We start from the raw sequence: 13111 nt of genomic DNA on the forward strand, positions 1-13111 counted from the left end.
CTTTTAATTTCGGTTTCGCTAGAATTTCTTTTTAAACCGGTTTTTATGAATACAATTCTTGTCAAATTAACCGGCTTAGAATAATAAAAACCGGTTTCTTCCTATGTCGTTGTCTATGTTTTATTGGCACATCACCGAACGGCTGTTGCGTCGCTCGTCGAATGAACCGTTTTTTTAGGTTATAGTAAAGTTCTTAAAACGTTCGCGTTCTTATTCAAAGCCTTGATACGGAGCAACTAAAAAAAAATGTTTTTTTCATACATTTCTGTCTGCCCTTCTGGCTGTCTGACCTTCACATTTTGTATGGGAGAGTAAATCATTTTTAAATAATTTTAACAGCATAAAAGGTGTAAAAAGCCGGTTTATACAGTTCATTATAAGCTTTTCTTCAATTGTGTGTTCATATTTCATCATATTAGTCAATAATTTAGAATATTTTGTGTAAAAACCTAAGCTGTTACTTTACTCTAGGGCTTGACAAAATGTTCATATGACTGTATCGATAAATCGTCGGTATATTAGTAGGTATGGAATTAGTTGTTCACAAGACATCATCAAGATATTAACCTTTATAACCGACTTAAAATAATAACGATTGTTATAATACCTTTTTTGAAGGTGCACATGTTTAGCGATAAATTTAAACTTCACTTTCCGACACAGTAATTAAATTTCTGCAATTTCTTAGACAATAAAGATTCTTTAAACCGAACCACTTTTCCACGGCTTTGCCGCCAAAACAAGGATGCAAGACAGCGTATACTTGTATACAGCGTATACACACCCAACCCAACTTGTCAGTATACTCTATATTTTTAGGTATTTAATAAAAGGTAAACAAAATCTACCCTCAAATGGCTCCTTAAGCCAGTTGAGAGTAAATGAAAACATTACATGATCAAATAATGTAGGGTTTAAAGTCAGGTCGTTCAGTGACAGATCCAGGCGCTTTTGTACTTGATTGGTTAACAAATAAATATTAAAACTCCCCGAAAATGTACAAATTGTTTGTTTACTTTTATTTAAATACCTAAGAGTTAAAGAAAGAGGCACGATTATCAAATTTCAAAAATAAATTAAATTAAAGGTACTATAAGCGCTAATAGGGTCTAATAGTAGTAATAATACTCATACCTATAACATATTTTTTTTATAAAAACAAACTCATTTTAAAATTTGCACCCGGGACGGTGGGGAGCGGTTTGTTTGTGTAAATTTTAAGGTTTAAGTATATAATAATATGTTTTTGATCAAATAGTTACATCGATTTTTTTTTTTTTTTAAATGTAGTCGATAAAGCAGTCAAACACCGATAGATTATTAATATGTTGTAACATGACATCACTATTTTTGATCTCACATAGACAATTTACGCACAAACTTGCATTTTAGTTTTTGTCGCGCTTTTGAAGTTTGACAGTCGTTCTTGATCATCCTATTTCTGTTTCCGGACCTAAGTAATTTGAGAAAAGTTATGTCAACATTTCAACGCAATGTTGAGAAAAGACCATTTTGTATTTTACGCAGTTTACACGTCGCTCCGGTGTAAGTGTTACAGCGCTATGCGCGTATTTGCATAGCAATGTCCATGATTCGCACGCCAGAGCAACGCGCGAATATGCATTCCATTTGAAGACCACCTTATGTTTTTTTTTGCAGAGCCATAATTTTGACCAACAATGACGAGATTGAGGAGTTGGAGCTGAGCAGGCTGTTCAAGGACCAGGTCGGCTTGGAGAACGAGAAGAAACGAGGGTGAGGCGCTCCTTAACTCTTTGAACGCTACGCCTATCGTGCGGGGCGTCACCGTGAATCTTGTCGCAATGCACGAAGGTTTATATTGGGTTGTAGCCGCACGTCAGTTGACGTGTTTAGCAGTCAAAGGGGTTAAGGTAGGAGGCCAAAGAGCATAGTTTCCGAAGGTTAGCCCCACTAAAATAGGGAATATTACGCGAAACTCTGCGCAGGGGGCGCCACTACCACAATCCATCACAATCTAAGGGTCTACCGCAAATCGAAATTACGTTATCTAACCTCTCTATCACTCTTGCATATTCGAGCGATAAAGAGGCAGATAATAAATCAACCATTAAGTAAAAACACAATTAAAATCATATCAAGACAGAGGCAAGATCCACGACGATCATGGGACCGTGCGAAGTGCATGGTGGGGGTAAGTAAAGCGATCCCAGCGCATAAGGTGGTAAAAATTTGAACTAACTGCGGATAGCGTCTTTAACATTTCGTACAATTATATGGCTCGAAATGAAACTTTGATTTACGATTACTCCTGAAATATTCATTTAAATTGTATGGCGTAAGGGACCATTGTAAGCTGTATGAAATTTAATATAACTAACGTATTTATTTTGATAATTGTTAATAATGTATCCATGTAAATAGCTTTGCAAATGCCACATATTACGTGATCTTTTTCTAGAAGTTACGAATATGTGTAGTAAGTTATCCTTAAAAGATAGACATTTAACATCGCGGACTTTTTTGTAGACCTATGAATGAGAAACAACCCCACCATACATTGTGTTGTTATAGCTCAAACGGATTAGGCAGCGTTTTCGATTAAAGCTCCTAGCCAGCGTGATTTTTTCCGACAACATCGTTATATTTCAAACAATTTACACAAAACCTTAACAAGTTATATACTTAAGCCTTCCTCAAGAATCACTCTATTGATAGATGAAAGTCGTATGAAAATCCGTTCAGTAGTTTTTAGTTTTGGAGTAGTTTTATAAGATGTAGTGAATTGACGTTTTCCCCTAGACTTGCGGACACTAGGTTGCGGGACAGTCGTGCACGCTCCCAAGCAAAAAAACATCCACAACACGCTTCATCATCGTATTATGCACCTATCCTACAAAATATATATCCACAACACATAACTTACTCTTTTTCGCGTTTTTAGGTAGGCCCTTTGTAAACAAACAGCGTTGATGCATCAATGTTCTATTTTATTATCTGTGAAAACTTCTCAAAAAACAGTTTAAGGCACAATATGTATAAGTTACTGTATGGTTTACGATAGGTGCTAGCGCTGCACTCTGGCGGCAGAACATTGCAGTAATACTCCTTATTGAAAACAACTGTTGCAATGTAACAGTTTTTAATCATAATAAAATGCTTTATTGAGCACTATAAAGGAACAGACTGACAGGACTTAAACGAATAGGTGATAACACTGATAACAGGCAGATATATCGGCAAAAAGCGATATCTTCCAGACAACCTTCAGATAGTGATATAGCGAACCATTAGTAGATTGTTAACCAAGGGATGAAAGGCACCCATTTTTGTCGAGGTAGTTTGCCAATAGCCAAATAGTACGATAGTTAATTTGTGAGTTTCACCCGAGTTAAACACTCTACTTTTCATTCGAATACGAGGAAAGTAAAACACATGTGCATTTAAAAAAAACGGCTAAGTATGAATTTCGGTAGTATTTCCTGAGGGCTGAGGGTACTTTCATAGGTAGAAATATCGTTATTTATGGAATGGGAAGTATCAGAATGGAAATCGTACAACGTACAACGAATCTATTTAAAACCAAAATAATAATTGTTTATCGTAAAAAAAAAGAAAAACGTACTAAGAAAGTACAGAGAGCCTACCGCCGAACCACGTTCGACGTGTTGCCTCCCTATCACACTTACACACGAATTCACAAGTGCGACAGAGAGGCCACACGTCTGCACACTTTTTAGTTCAACAACGACCCATTTTGGCGGTTGGGCAGTTCGAGACAACTAAGAGCCTCAAAGAATATATGTATAATTTATATTAGGTAAACCTAAACTTATTTGTATTTTTATATTTGTCCTATTTCTATTAATTCCTGAAAATTTTCTCAAATTAAGAATGAGTCACGCTATGACGGCTGATCGGTGATCATCACGTGGTGCTTTCCTAGGGTGACCGATGTCCCGTATTTTACGGGTAGTCCCGTATTTCAGGCACGAATTTTTCATTAACCCATAATTTGGCGAACCAACACGGGATAATATTGCACCGTAATTTTATGATTTAATGATAAAAATACCTATTTTCATTATTTCACATTTTCCTTTTCGGATAATATAAAAATTGTTGTGTTTTATAATATGTATTGTTTTTTAAAGTCATTCATTAAGAAATTGAGCAGTTGTATATGTTATTTAATTGTTATGCTAAATTTTAATAATCATTTTTTTTTGATTTTTTAATAAAAAGAGGGCTGTCCCGTATTTTAACATCGAATCCCGTATTTCCAATACATTTGTCCCGTAAAACCAGAAATCAGATCTGGTCACCCTATGCTTTCTATAGAAAACGAAACGCCGGTAGCTCCGGCCCGGCCCTGGCCCGGTCAAACGTGAGTCATCCTTTAGTTAGGGTCAAATCAGAGACTTCAGTATTTTTTTAAACGCTGAGGTAATATAATTAAATTAATATAATTTACAGCAAAAAGAAGCAAAAGTCCGAGTCAGAAGAGTCTCTGAACAACATTCACCACACGACGGATGATTCCGGTATTTGACACCAGAGGCGGCGCGACAGCCCGCGAAGACACAGGTATTTAACACCCACCTAATGATTGACAGTTAACACCTTCTATAGTCCGTTTTTAGGGTTCCGTACTCGAAGGGTAAAACGGGACCCTATTACTAAGACTCCGTCCGTCTGTCTGTCTGTCCGTATATCACCAGGCAGGGGGTGTACAGAATTCGCAAATTGCGGGGACTTTCTCTTTTACTCTCACTAAGCCGTAATTAGAGTGACAGAGAAATGTGCCCGCAATTGACGAACTTCGATTTTCGCGGTTATATCCCAGGTTGTATCTCATGAAACGTGATGGCTAGACAGTTAAAATTTTCACAGATGATGTATTTCTGTTGCCGCTATAACAACAAAAACTAAAATGTACGGAACCCTCGGTGGGGAGTCCAACTCGCACTTGTGTGGTTTATTTTTCAGATTAGAAATTTTATAACCTCAAAAGTAGTGGTCACTTTTTCTTGCTTATACTTATGTCTCATTTTACCATTTGTTTTAAAAAGAGTGTATTCACAAAAAAATTTCATATTTCGGCTGATGGATGTTTTCAATAAAAAACGCTATGTAACATTTTATACAATATTTATTGATGTCTAAAGTAAGGCCAAGATAAATCTGCAGCGAATTTTATAGCACACTGCAAGTGTTATTTAAGCGTAATAATTTCATCTACCAGCAAGGTTTGGTGGATCAGACCCTGGAGAAAAGGCATTCTCGCATTTTTTACATAACCATACCAAAAATTACGCAATTCAAAATGGCGGCCATTTTTTACATTTTTCGGATACTCTTATATCAACTTTCGTCTTTTTTTTACGTAGCAAATTTTCGTTCGGACGCACCGTTTTCGAGCTATACGTAAAAAATATGAAAAATAGCAAACATGATTGCACACCTGGGAAGGACCAAATTCGGATTACACGCATATAGGCCCAAAGATTTCCAGCTTGCTGGGAATTATTTCTTCAAAAAAAAATTATTGGCTAACAGTAGCTGTTCCTGTTTTAAATTTACTTAAATTTTGACAGGCATGAAAAGAAAGAGAAGAAATGCAAGAAAAAACACGTCTCTAGCGACAGCAGTGACAGTTCGAGCTGAACAGATGACCGCAGCTTCTGGGTTTCCATTTTGACAGATTGACTTGGCGAATGACGCCATGAGCGCGTTTTGACAGTCGGTAATTGTACCTTTTTGAAAGGTACCGCTAGGAATTTGTGATTAAGAAAATGTTAAGGCGAAAATAAAAGGAAAATTAATAAACACAAGGCGGCCAAAAATATGTGGACGTTAGTTGTCATGTATTTTTGTCTCTTGATATCAAATATTATGTATAATTGAGTATGTAGTTTATAAATTTATACGCCTTAATTGGCAAGTTTTAAGTGTTTTAACTTTGCTAGAGAAGTGCTTATAAGATGATTCTCGTTCATTGACATATGTCTAAGGACGGGCCTTACGGGCAATAATAATGGGGCCAGTACAGCGGGGTACGCACACGAATTCGAGCCAATCGTGCAGTCTAACGCCACAACGCGATTGATTGATGAGTTCGCACCACGCGCGCGATTGGTTGCAACAGGGCTGCCAGTACATAAATCTTCATTATACAGTCCAACGTCAAAAATTATACGAAATTCGATAGCATTATACGAAAACGATTATACCCGACTTTCTAATTCTTACTTCAAAAACAAAACTTGTATTTAGTAAGTAGTAACTAAAATTTCTTAGTAAGTAGCGCCGAAACACAGGACAAGTAAAACACATCTCACATATTAACAAACACCCATATATAGAACACCAAACCGATCAAATGCTGAGTCTAAAGAGAAAAAACAACAACCGTCACCGTATAATCGTATTATCAAGTTGGCAATCCATCTCTGTTAATCCCGTGCTGAAATAGAAATGCGAAATAACCATTCGTGTTTTTTCGTATCCAATCATACCGAACGACTACCTATACATAATAGATACGATAATCAGTCCGATTATACGAAATTCGTATCGAATTATACGATCTGGCAGCCCTGGGTTGCAACTAGTTGCGTTAGACTGCATGATTGGCTCGTATTCGTGAGTGACACCACTGAGCTAGCACCATTCTTAGTGCCCGCGGGCCTTCCTTAGATATATGTCAATGTTCTCGCTACTCTAGCTAGAACCCGAGCTATGTCCACGCCTCTTATCTAAAGAGTAACTTGGATATATAGTAGGAGATACGTTATAAGGAATATCTATCCTCATCTGTTATTTATTTGTGATAATAAATAAATGATACATAATATTCACAGTGACACATTTCAAATAGGTTGCCTCGATCGCTTCAGCATAATATATTCTAGGTTTATAGGTTTCACTTTTTAAAAAAATGTTTTTTTTTTTTATTGCAAATTTTGAAAAAAAAAAGGAAATTCTATAAACCTAGTTTTTCATTGTGTCAATAACATACTAAAAAATCATGGAGAAAAGAAAATATTTAGAAGTGGAAAAACCTATTCTCTTTTTGTATGGACACTTATAAGCGTTTTTGGTGATGTAGGCGTCACAACTTTCACCGTCTATAGGCGTTCGTGGCGTCCAAAAGGGTAAATTCCATTCCATACATTATACACTCGTCCTGCTTTTGCAATTTGCAGGCAATGAGAGCTGTAAATAAAACTAAATGTGACTTTAACTTGTGAAATATTACTCGAAATATATATCTTTTATTTCACTAGTGTCTAATGAGGCATAATAATTATTTCTAGCTTAAAATTAAGAAAGAAATTAATGGAAATAAATAGATGTTATTTTATAACAAAATTGTTAGATTTTATAAATAAAACATATAAATCATTTGTGTCTTTTCAATCTTTTCTATAAGTTAATTCTTAACCATGAAGTACTAGCATTGTGCCAAAGAGAATTTTCAGAAACTGCAAAGTTCCCATAAGAGGAGTGGCATCTCTTATGGTAGAACTGTTGCAAAAGTGTCCAGCTGTCAGCTATAAATAATAGTTCCAAATCTCTCCAGAGTAGCGCTAGAGTAGCTAAGAACCTAGGCGTTATTGACGGAGTGAATTGCGCTGTCTATGATTTGATTTTTTTGTTCAAGTACTCTAGGTATTGTAGCGCCACCTATTTAAAGTTTTTTGATGACTCTTTTTGGTACATGGAGATTTGGTTCCTGTAGTTCCCATGAAAGGTTCTCAGTATTATTTTCTGCACGTGTATTGCCAATGCCAAACCTTCATACAATTACTTTCGATTTTTATGAGACTTGAAACAGATGCCAACGAGTGATGTAAATGTTCAATGAAACAGTCGTCAACATTAAGGATATTGAGAAATAATCCCTAATCTAAACGAGAACTTTCAATGTGGAGACTTGCATGAGCATTTTCCTATGAAAGTATCCAGAAATTTTGAGTATCTTCTGCAACTAGCATGCTACCTGTCATCAATCATGTCAACGTTGGTGATGCTTATATAAGTAAATAAAACAATAATCAAAATTCATGTCTTTAATTAAATTATTTTAATCACACATATGTAAATACGAATTATTAACTACATAATAAATATTAAAGTTAATTATACCTATTGGACACAAATGGCGATATGTGCATAATTACAATGGTTAGGTACGGTATTTCAGGATCTGGGTCTCTTGTCTGCAGTACAACCTGGTTCCTCGTCATCTAGGTACGATGCAGCATTACGGCCCAAAGAATATGGAATTTCCTAGATTCAACGGGCATTAGTAATGAACTTTAAAGAGCCGCTAAAATATATCGATGCTGGTTGAAGTGGCACAAGAAAGGCTCACTAACACCATCTAGATCGTACCCGATATACTGTACACTCACTTATGCCCCAATCACTCGTTAGGTTTCCCTGTTCCGTACTTATAGAAGAAGGCGCGCCAGAAGTACGCGCGGTCTGGGGTGAGGGGCGCCACGTATTGGGGCTCCAGGTTGATCTCCAGGTGGTGGGGGGCCGGCAGCCACTCGCCGCTGGCCGGGTCCGGGGTTGGGGAGCTGGAAGGTCAATAAAGAATCATTAGTACCATTGCTATAGTCCGTATAACTCAGGACCGATGTAGCGAAAGTGTTAAAAAGTCACTGAAAACTTCATTACATTTTAGAGAACGAATGATGTTTTGTGTATAAAAGCGGTGAAAGGGTTAGTGAAAATTTAGCAAATTGATGTGGTAGCGGCAGGGATGAAATTAACTGCCCAATTCGGACAATGCTTATGTAAGACGTCACAGCAATACCATGCCGATCTGTCAGTGTCAAAAGTAACATTTCTTCAACCAAAAATGACAGATCGGATTTAAACATTATTCGGATCGGTCCGTTCGAATCCAGTTATTTGACCAGTTTAGAAGGGATATGTATAGTCAGCATTGAAAAAGCGGATCAGAATGCGCGTCGAAGGTAACAATTCCCTAATCTTAACAAAAAGGGATATGTCTATGTAGAACCATTAGGCTTGCGACAGATACTTAGACCGCGAACTGTAAAGATATATCTCTATTTTCAAAAGTCTTCCTGGGTGTCAGATACTTTTTGCGCGTTTTTTATACGCTACTATTGATGCAGAATAGGTACCGATTTGTCCTCCTAAATTTTGAATTCATTCGAATAGGACTTACCCGAACTTAGCGAAGTTGGTCCACATCATCGTCATGAACGTGACTATCCTTGCATCATTCTCGTCCATAGGAAGCGGTAGCCTCTCCAGCTCGAAGATATAGAACAGCTCGTCCCGATTAGCAGTCGCCGGCAGACTACTGTTCGTCAGCAGTCTTCCCAAGTTCCTGTTCCCTATGTAGTTAAATATAAACTCATATACTGGAAGACCAGAGGCGTTTACATACAACTCAGTGAACAAAGACATCGGTCCGGTGTAGGAGAAGTCAGAATTGCAATTAATAAGTCCCCCTATTAAAGCTTCGTCCGCAGTTACGTTGGTAAAGTAAGTTTCCTTCATGATGTTCCTGAATTCTTCTATTTCGTCCTTGGGCACTATTAGCGAGCGTTGGTCAAGAGCGGAGTAATCTTCGTTCTTTATCCTGTCCATTTGGCTGGTTATCGTATTGTAGTCTAAAGTACTTATTAAACCTTCAACCGTGTTAAGACCGATGACAACAGGCACCGGGTTGAATGATTTGTGTTTCTTTCCAGCTGTCAAGATGTTGAAAGGAGTATCAGTCAAGAATGGCTCTTCCCCATCGAAAGTCTTCTCTACAGATGGGATGAAGACAGATTTAGGATGCATCTGTTTCGCTATAGCTTCTTCCACTTTCATAACTGCCGTATCAGTGTATAGTTTAAGTAATTTCTCTGGATCTGTGCTAATTACTTCTAAAGATTTCGCGACTTGGCTGGCGGTAGCTAAGGGGTCATGGTCGAAAGATTCAGGTGTGAACAGCGTACCACTCTCCGATATCACTCTATGGAACAGACCTTTGGTAGACTCTGAAAGAGTTAAGTATAAAGCCGCAGTTCCACCGCTCCCTTGTCCAAAAACTGTAACATTATCAACATCACCGCCAAAATTAAGTATGTTCTCCTTGATCCATCTTAACGCCTGTCTAATATCCTTCAAACCAGCGTTTCCTGGAGCACCTGCTATGCCTAGATTCAGGAAACCATAGGCATTAAGTCTGTAGTTAAGTGTGACGACTACAACTCCATGGCTCACTAGGTATTGTGGTCCGTAGAAGCTAGGGGATCCAGCTCCAACTCCAAAACCGCCGCCGTGAAGGAAAACCATGACAGGTAGGGTGGTGTTTAGGCCAGTTACAGGGGAGGGCGTGAAGACATTCAGGACGAGGCAGTCCTCGCTATCGCTGGGTGCGGCGAGGGGGTCGTTGGAGGGGAACTGGGGGCAGAGGACGGCGCGGGAGTCCGCCTTGTACACGTCAGAGAAAGAAGGCGGTTCCAGTGGTGCCTGCAAAATACAACTAATTTAGTGAGTTTCAGGTTTGCGGTCCTTTAGCTAGATTCAATTAAAGGCGTGAAACATAGGTATATGAACCTTAATTTGGTTTTCAAAATCAAAAATCAAAATAAAAAAGCATTTATTTCGTTAAATAGTATACAACATAACACATTCATGGTTGGGACTTCCTAGTAAGTATGTATGTGGCAGGACAGGAAGCCCCGCTCTTCTACATTTGTCTAGTACATTTGTATACGGTTAACGACAATAAAGTCTAACATTGTGCAAACGGTTATGTTACTATGCTAACGGTTTTGTGGACATGGAGTAGGTATTTGAAAAGAATACCCGGTGGCCCACTGCCGCACATGAACATGAAGCATGTATCATTATCATATAAAGCCGTCATCTCCATACAATGCATGCAGTAACCTTAAAACGCAAAATTATATTGAGATGACAGGGGTCACCGTACCCAGCCTATGTGAAAAATACAACAAGATGTAACAAAAATAGTGAGTATCTGAGTAACATATTCGATATCGGGTTCTCATTAGGAAAAGTAGAAGATTTTTTTTTTGACGCGAATACTTTTTTGGCTTTGTATGAAGGGATGGCTGACTTGGAACGACCTGCCCCATTGAAGAAAAAAATTTTTTTCGTGTCAAACAAAATTTTTCTTCTACTTTTTCCTAATGATCAGAACTCGATAGCATTCGGTATCTTAAACGGATCCCCACTATCTTTGTTACACCTTGCTGTTGTTGTGTTGTTGTTGTTTGTTGTTGTTGTTGTTTGTTATTTTTGTTACAGTCGGCGTCGACGATATATTTCCAATTATGCACCTTACTCCTCTGTAATAAGGCGAAAAAGGTGAACATATCTTTGACGCGACTGTATGCATGCGGAAGTGCCACAAGAAGGTTTTTTTTAGCTTTTGTAATGGATCCCAAACTTCTTAGACAACCAATCAACAACCAAACCAATCAACCAGTCAACCAATTTGAATCCTAGGCCACTATGGAACCTTGTCGCTTTAACTACTAGATACTTGACACGCATCACTCAATAAGCACTGTCGTAGTTATGGCATGGTTCTATAGTGGCCTAGGAATCAAATTGGTTGACTGTACTTAAGCTCGAAGACGATATCGGCCTGTCAGTTATTCGCAAAAGCCTTGGCACCCTGTCTGTACAAAACAGTCTGCCGATTTTTGCGGGGGAGGGGCACGTCAAATGTATGGCTATTTGTAAGTAACGTACAAATAGCGATGTCAGATAAACGTCAGTCCATACAGTATATATGAACATTGGCCGAGGTTTTCGACAGAGGGGCTCTTAAAGGCGACTCCAGTTGTTAAATCCTCCAAGATAAAAGCTGAAATCGCGTATATCTGATTTGATCTAACTCTAGCTTAAAAGGACTTTTTCATCACACTTGCTCGAAAAAAATCTTATTTCATGCAGGTGTACTGAAGGTCAAAGGCCAATATTGTTCCTGCGGGAGTTATGGATAATAAAAAAAAACTATAATTCTCTAAGGAGTTATAGCTTGTTTATTTCACTTACAGCCCTCGTTGCACAATGTACTATAATACTATACATAAGTAGTAAGCACACAGTAGTAATTTAAATATTAAACTTACCTTAAATTTAACAGGCACGCCATATCTGATCCCCAGGAACTCACAGTACAATCCGTTTGATGCTAAACTACCCTCAACTTTACCCTGCTTAGTTGAAATTATATATTTATCATCCCCCCAAGCCACGGCAAAAGTGGTGGCGAAAAGCACTAAGCTGAATATGCTCATGTCCTTCGCTCTTAAAACTATATCAACTTTTTAATTGTACAACGTTTTTATACTGATTGATTTGAAAAACGTCTCTGATGAATTAAAAAGTTAAGCGTCAATGGATTTTGAAACTTAACACGATAGTAATAAAGATTGTTTTTTTAACAACACGTTTCACTTATACGTGATCGGCAGATGAATTATTCAAATCGATTTACTAAGAATTATTGCAATATTCGATACCCGCTATCTTGATAGTTGATAATCATATTGATTATTATTATGCAATCTGTGATGAAACGTATTATCTAACATTTATTTTATAACTCGATGTTTTAATTATGCAATTTCTTTTCATCGTATCTCGAATTCATATACAATTCGTCCCATTACTTCGTTAACGTAGGTAATGTATGACAAACTAAGCGATTTCCATTTGTATCATTTGGACTATTATGTACAAACTTATCTAGAGTCAGGCCAAGACAAATCTGCAACGATTTTGATAGCACACGCAGTGCAAGTGTTATTTTAAACGTCAAACTAGGAAAAGACTTCCTCAGTTTGAATCGCGACGTAATTAATCAAGAAATTTTTCGTGTTATGGCTCCATCAAGGTATTGATGATTCTGCCAATGTCGAGGTTGGATAAGACACGGCTAGTATATGAATCTTATCATATTACGGTCATAGACAGTGTTCGGTGGAGTATCCGATAAATCTGCAAAGAAATACAAATTACCTCTAACTAATAGACTACATACAACTATTAAACAATATGAACACTACACTATGTACAGAACAAACTACAGTTAAGTATTAAATCTAGGAAC

The 13111-nt window shown here is 37.6% G+C and overlaps 2 protein-coding genes across 2 annotated transcripts in view; one reads left to right on the forward strand and one right to left on the reverse strand.

Annotated features, from left to right (window-relative positions):
* The window catches only part of LOC133532379 (transmembrane protein 26), a 29487-nt gene extending 22023 nt beyond the window's left edge, over positions 1 to 7464 (forward strand). Inside the window, exons 8-10 of the mRNA XM_061870988.1 lie at positions 1660 to 1755; positions 4456 to 4566; positions 5577 to 7464. Of these exons, the coding sequence (XP_061726972.1) occupies positions 1660 to 1755; positions 4456 to 4531 (172 nt within the window). The 3' untranslated portion in view covers positions 4532 to 4566; positions 5577 to 7464. The remainder of the gene's footprint in view (positions 1 to 1659; positions 1756 to 4455; positions 4567 to 5576) is intronic.
* A 575-nt stretch (positions 7465 to 8039) lies between these two features.
* LOC133532380 (juvenile hormone esterase-like) lies at positions 8040 to 12323 on the reverse strand. Its single transcript, XM_061870989.1, has 3 exons — positions 12129 to 12323; positions 9191 to 10491; positions 8040 to 8570 (listed from the first exon to the last, which is right to left on the reverse strand). The coding sequence occupies exons 1-3, from the start codon at positions 12294 to 12296 to the stop codon at positions 8411 to 8413; spliced, it is 1629 nt and encodes a 542-aa protein (XP_061726973.1). The 5' UTR covers positions 12297 to 12323; the 3' UTR covers positions 8040 to 8410.
* Positions 12324 to 13111: the final 788 nt, after the last annotated feature.

This window comes from Cydia pomonella, chromosome 27 (genome assembly GCF_033807575.1).
Source record: "Cydia pomonella isolate Wapato2018A chromosome 27, ilCydPomo1, whole genome shotgun sequence".
In the NCBI taxonomy this organism is placed as follows: Eukaryota; Metazoa; Arthropoda; class Insecta; order Lepidoptera; family Tortricidae; genus Cydia; species Cydia pomonella.

Coding starts and splice junctions, on each gene's coding strand:
- LOC133532380 (XM_061870989.1), bottom strand. CDS start 12,296: ATGAGCATATTCAGCTTAGTGCTTTTCGCCACCACTTTTGCCGTGGCT. Junction 10,492..12,128: donor GCGTGCCTGTTAAATTTAAG/GTAAGTTTAATA, acceptor TGTATTTTGCAG/GCACCACTGGAACCGCCTTC. Junction 8,571..9,190: donor ACCAACTTCGCTAAGTTCGG/GTAAGTCCTATT, acceptor TTGACCTTCCAG/CTCCCCAACCCCGGACCCGG.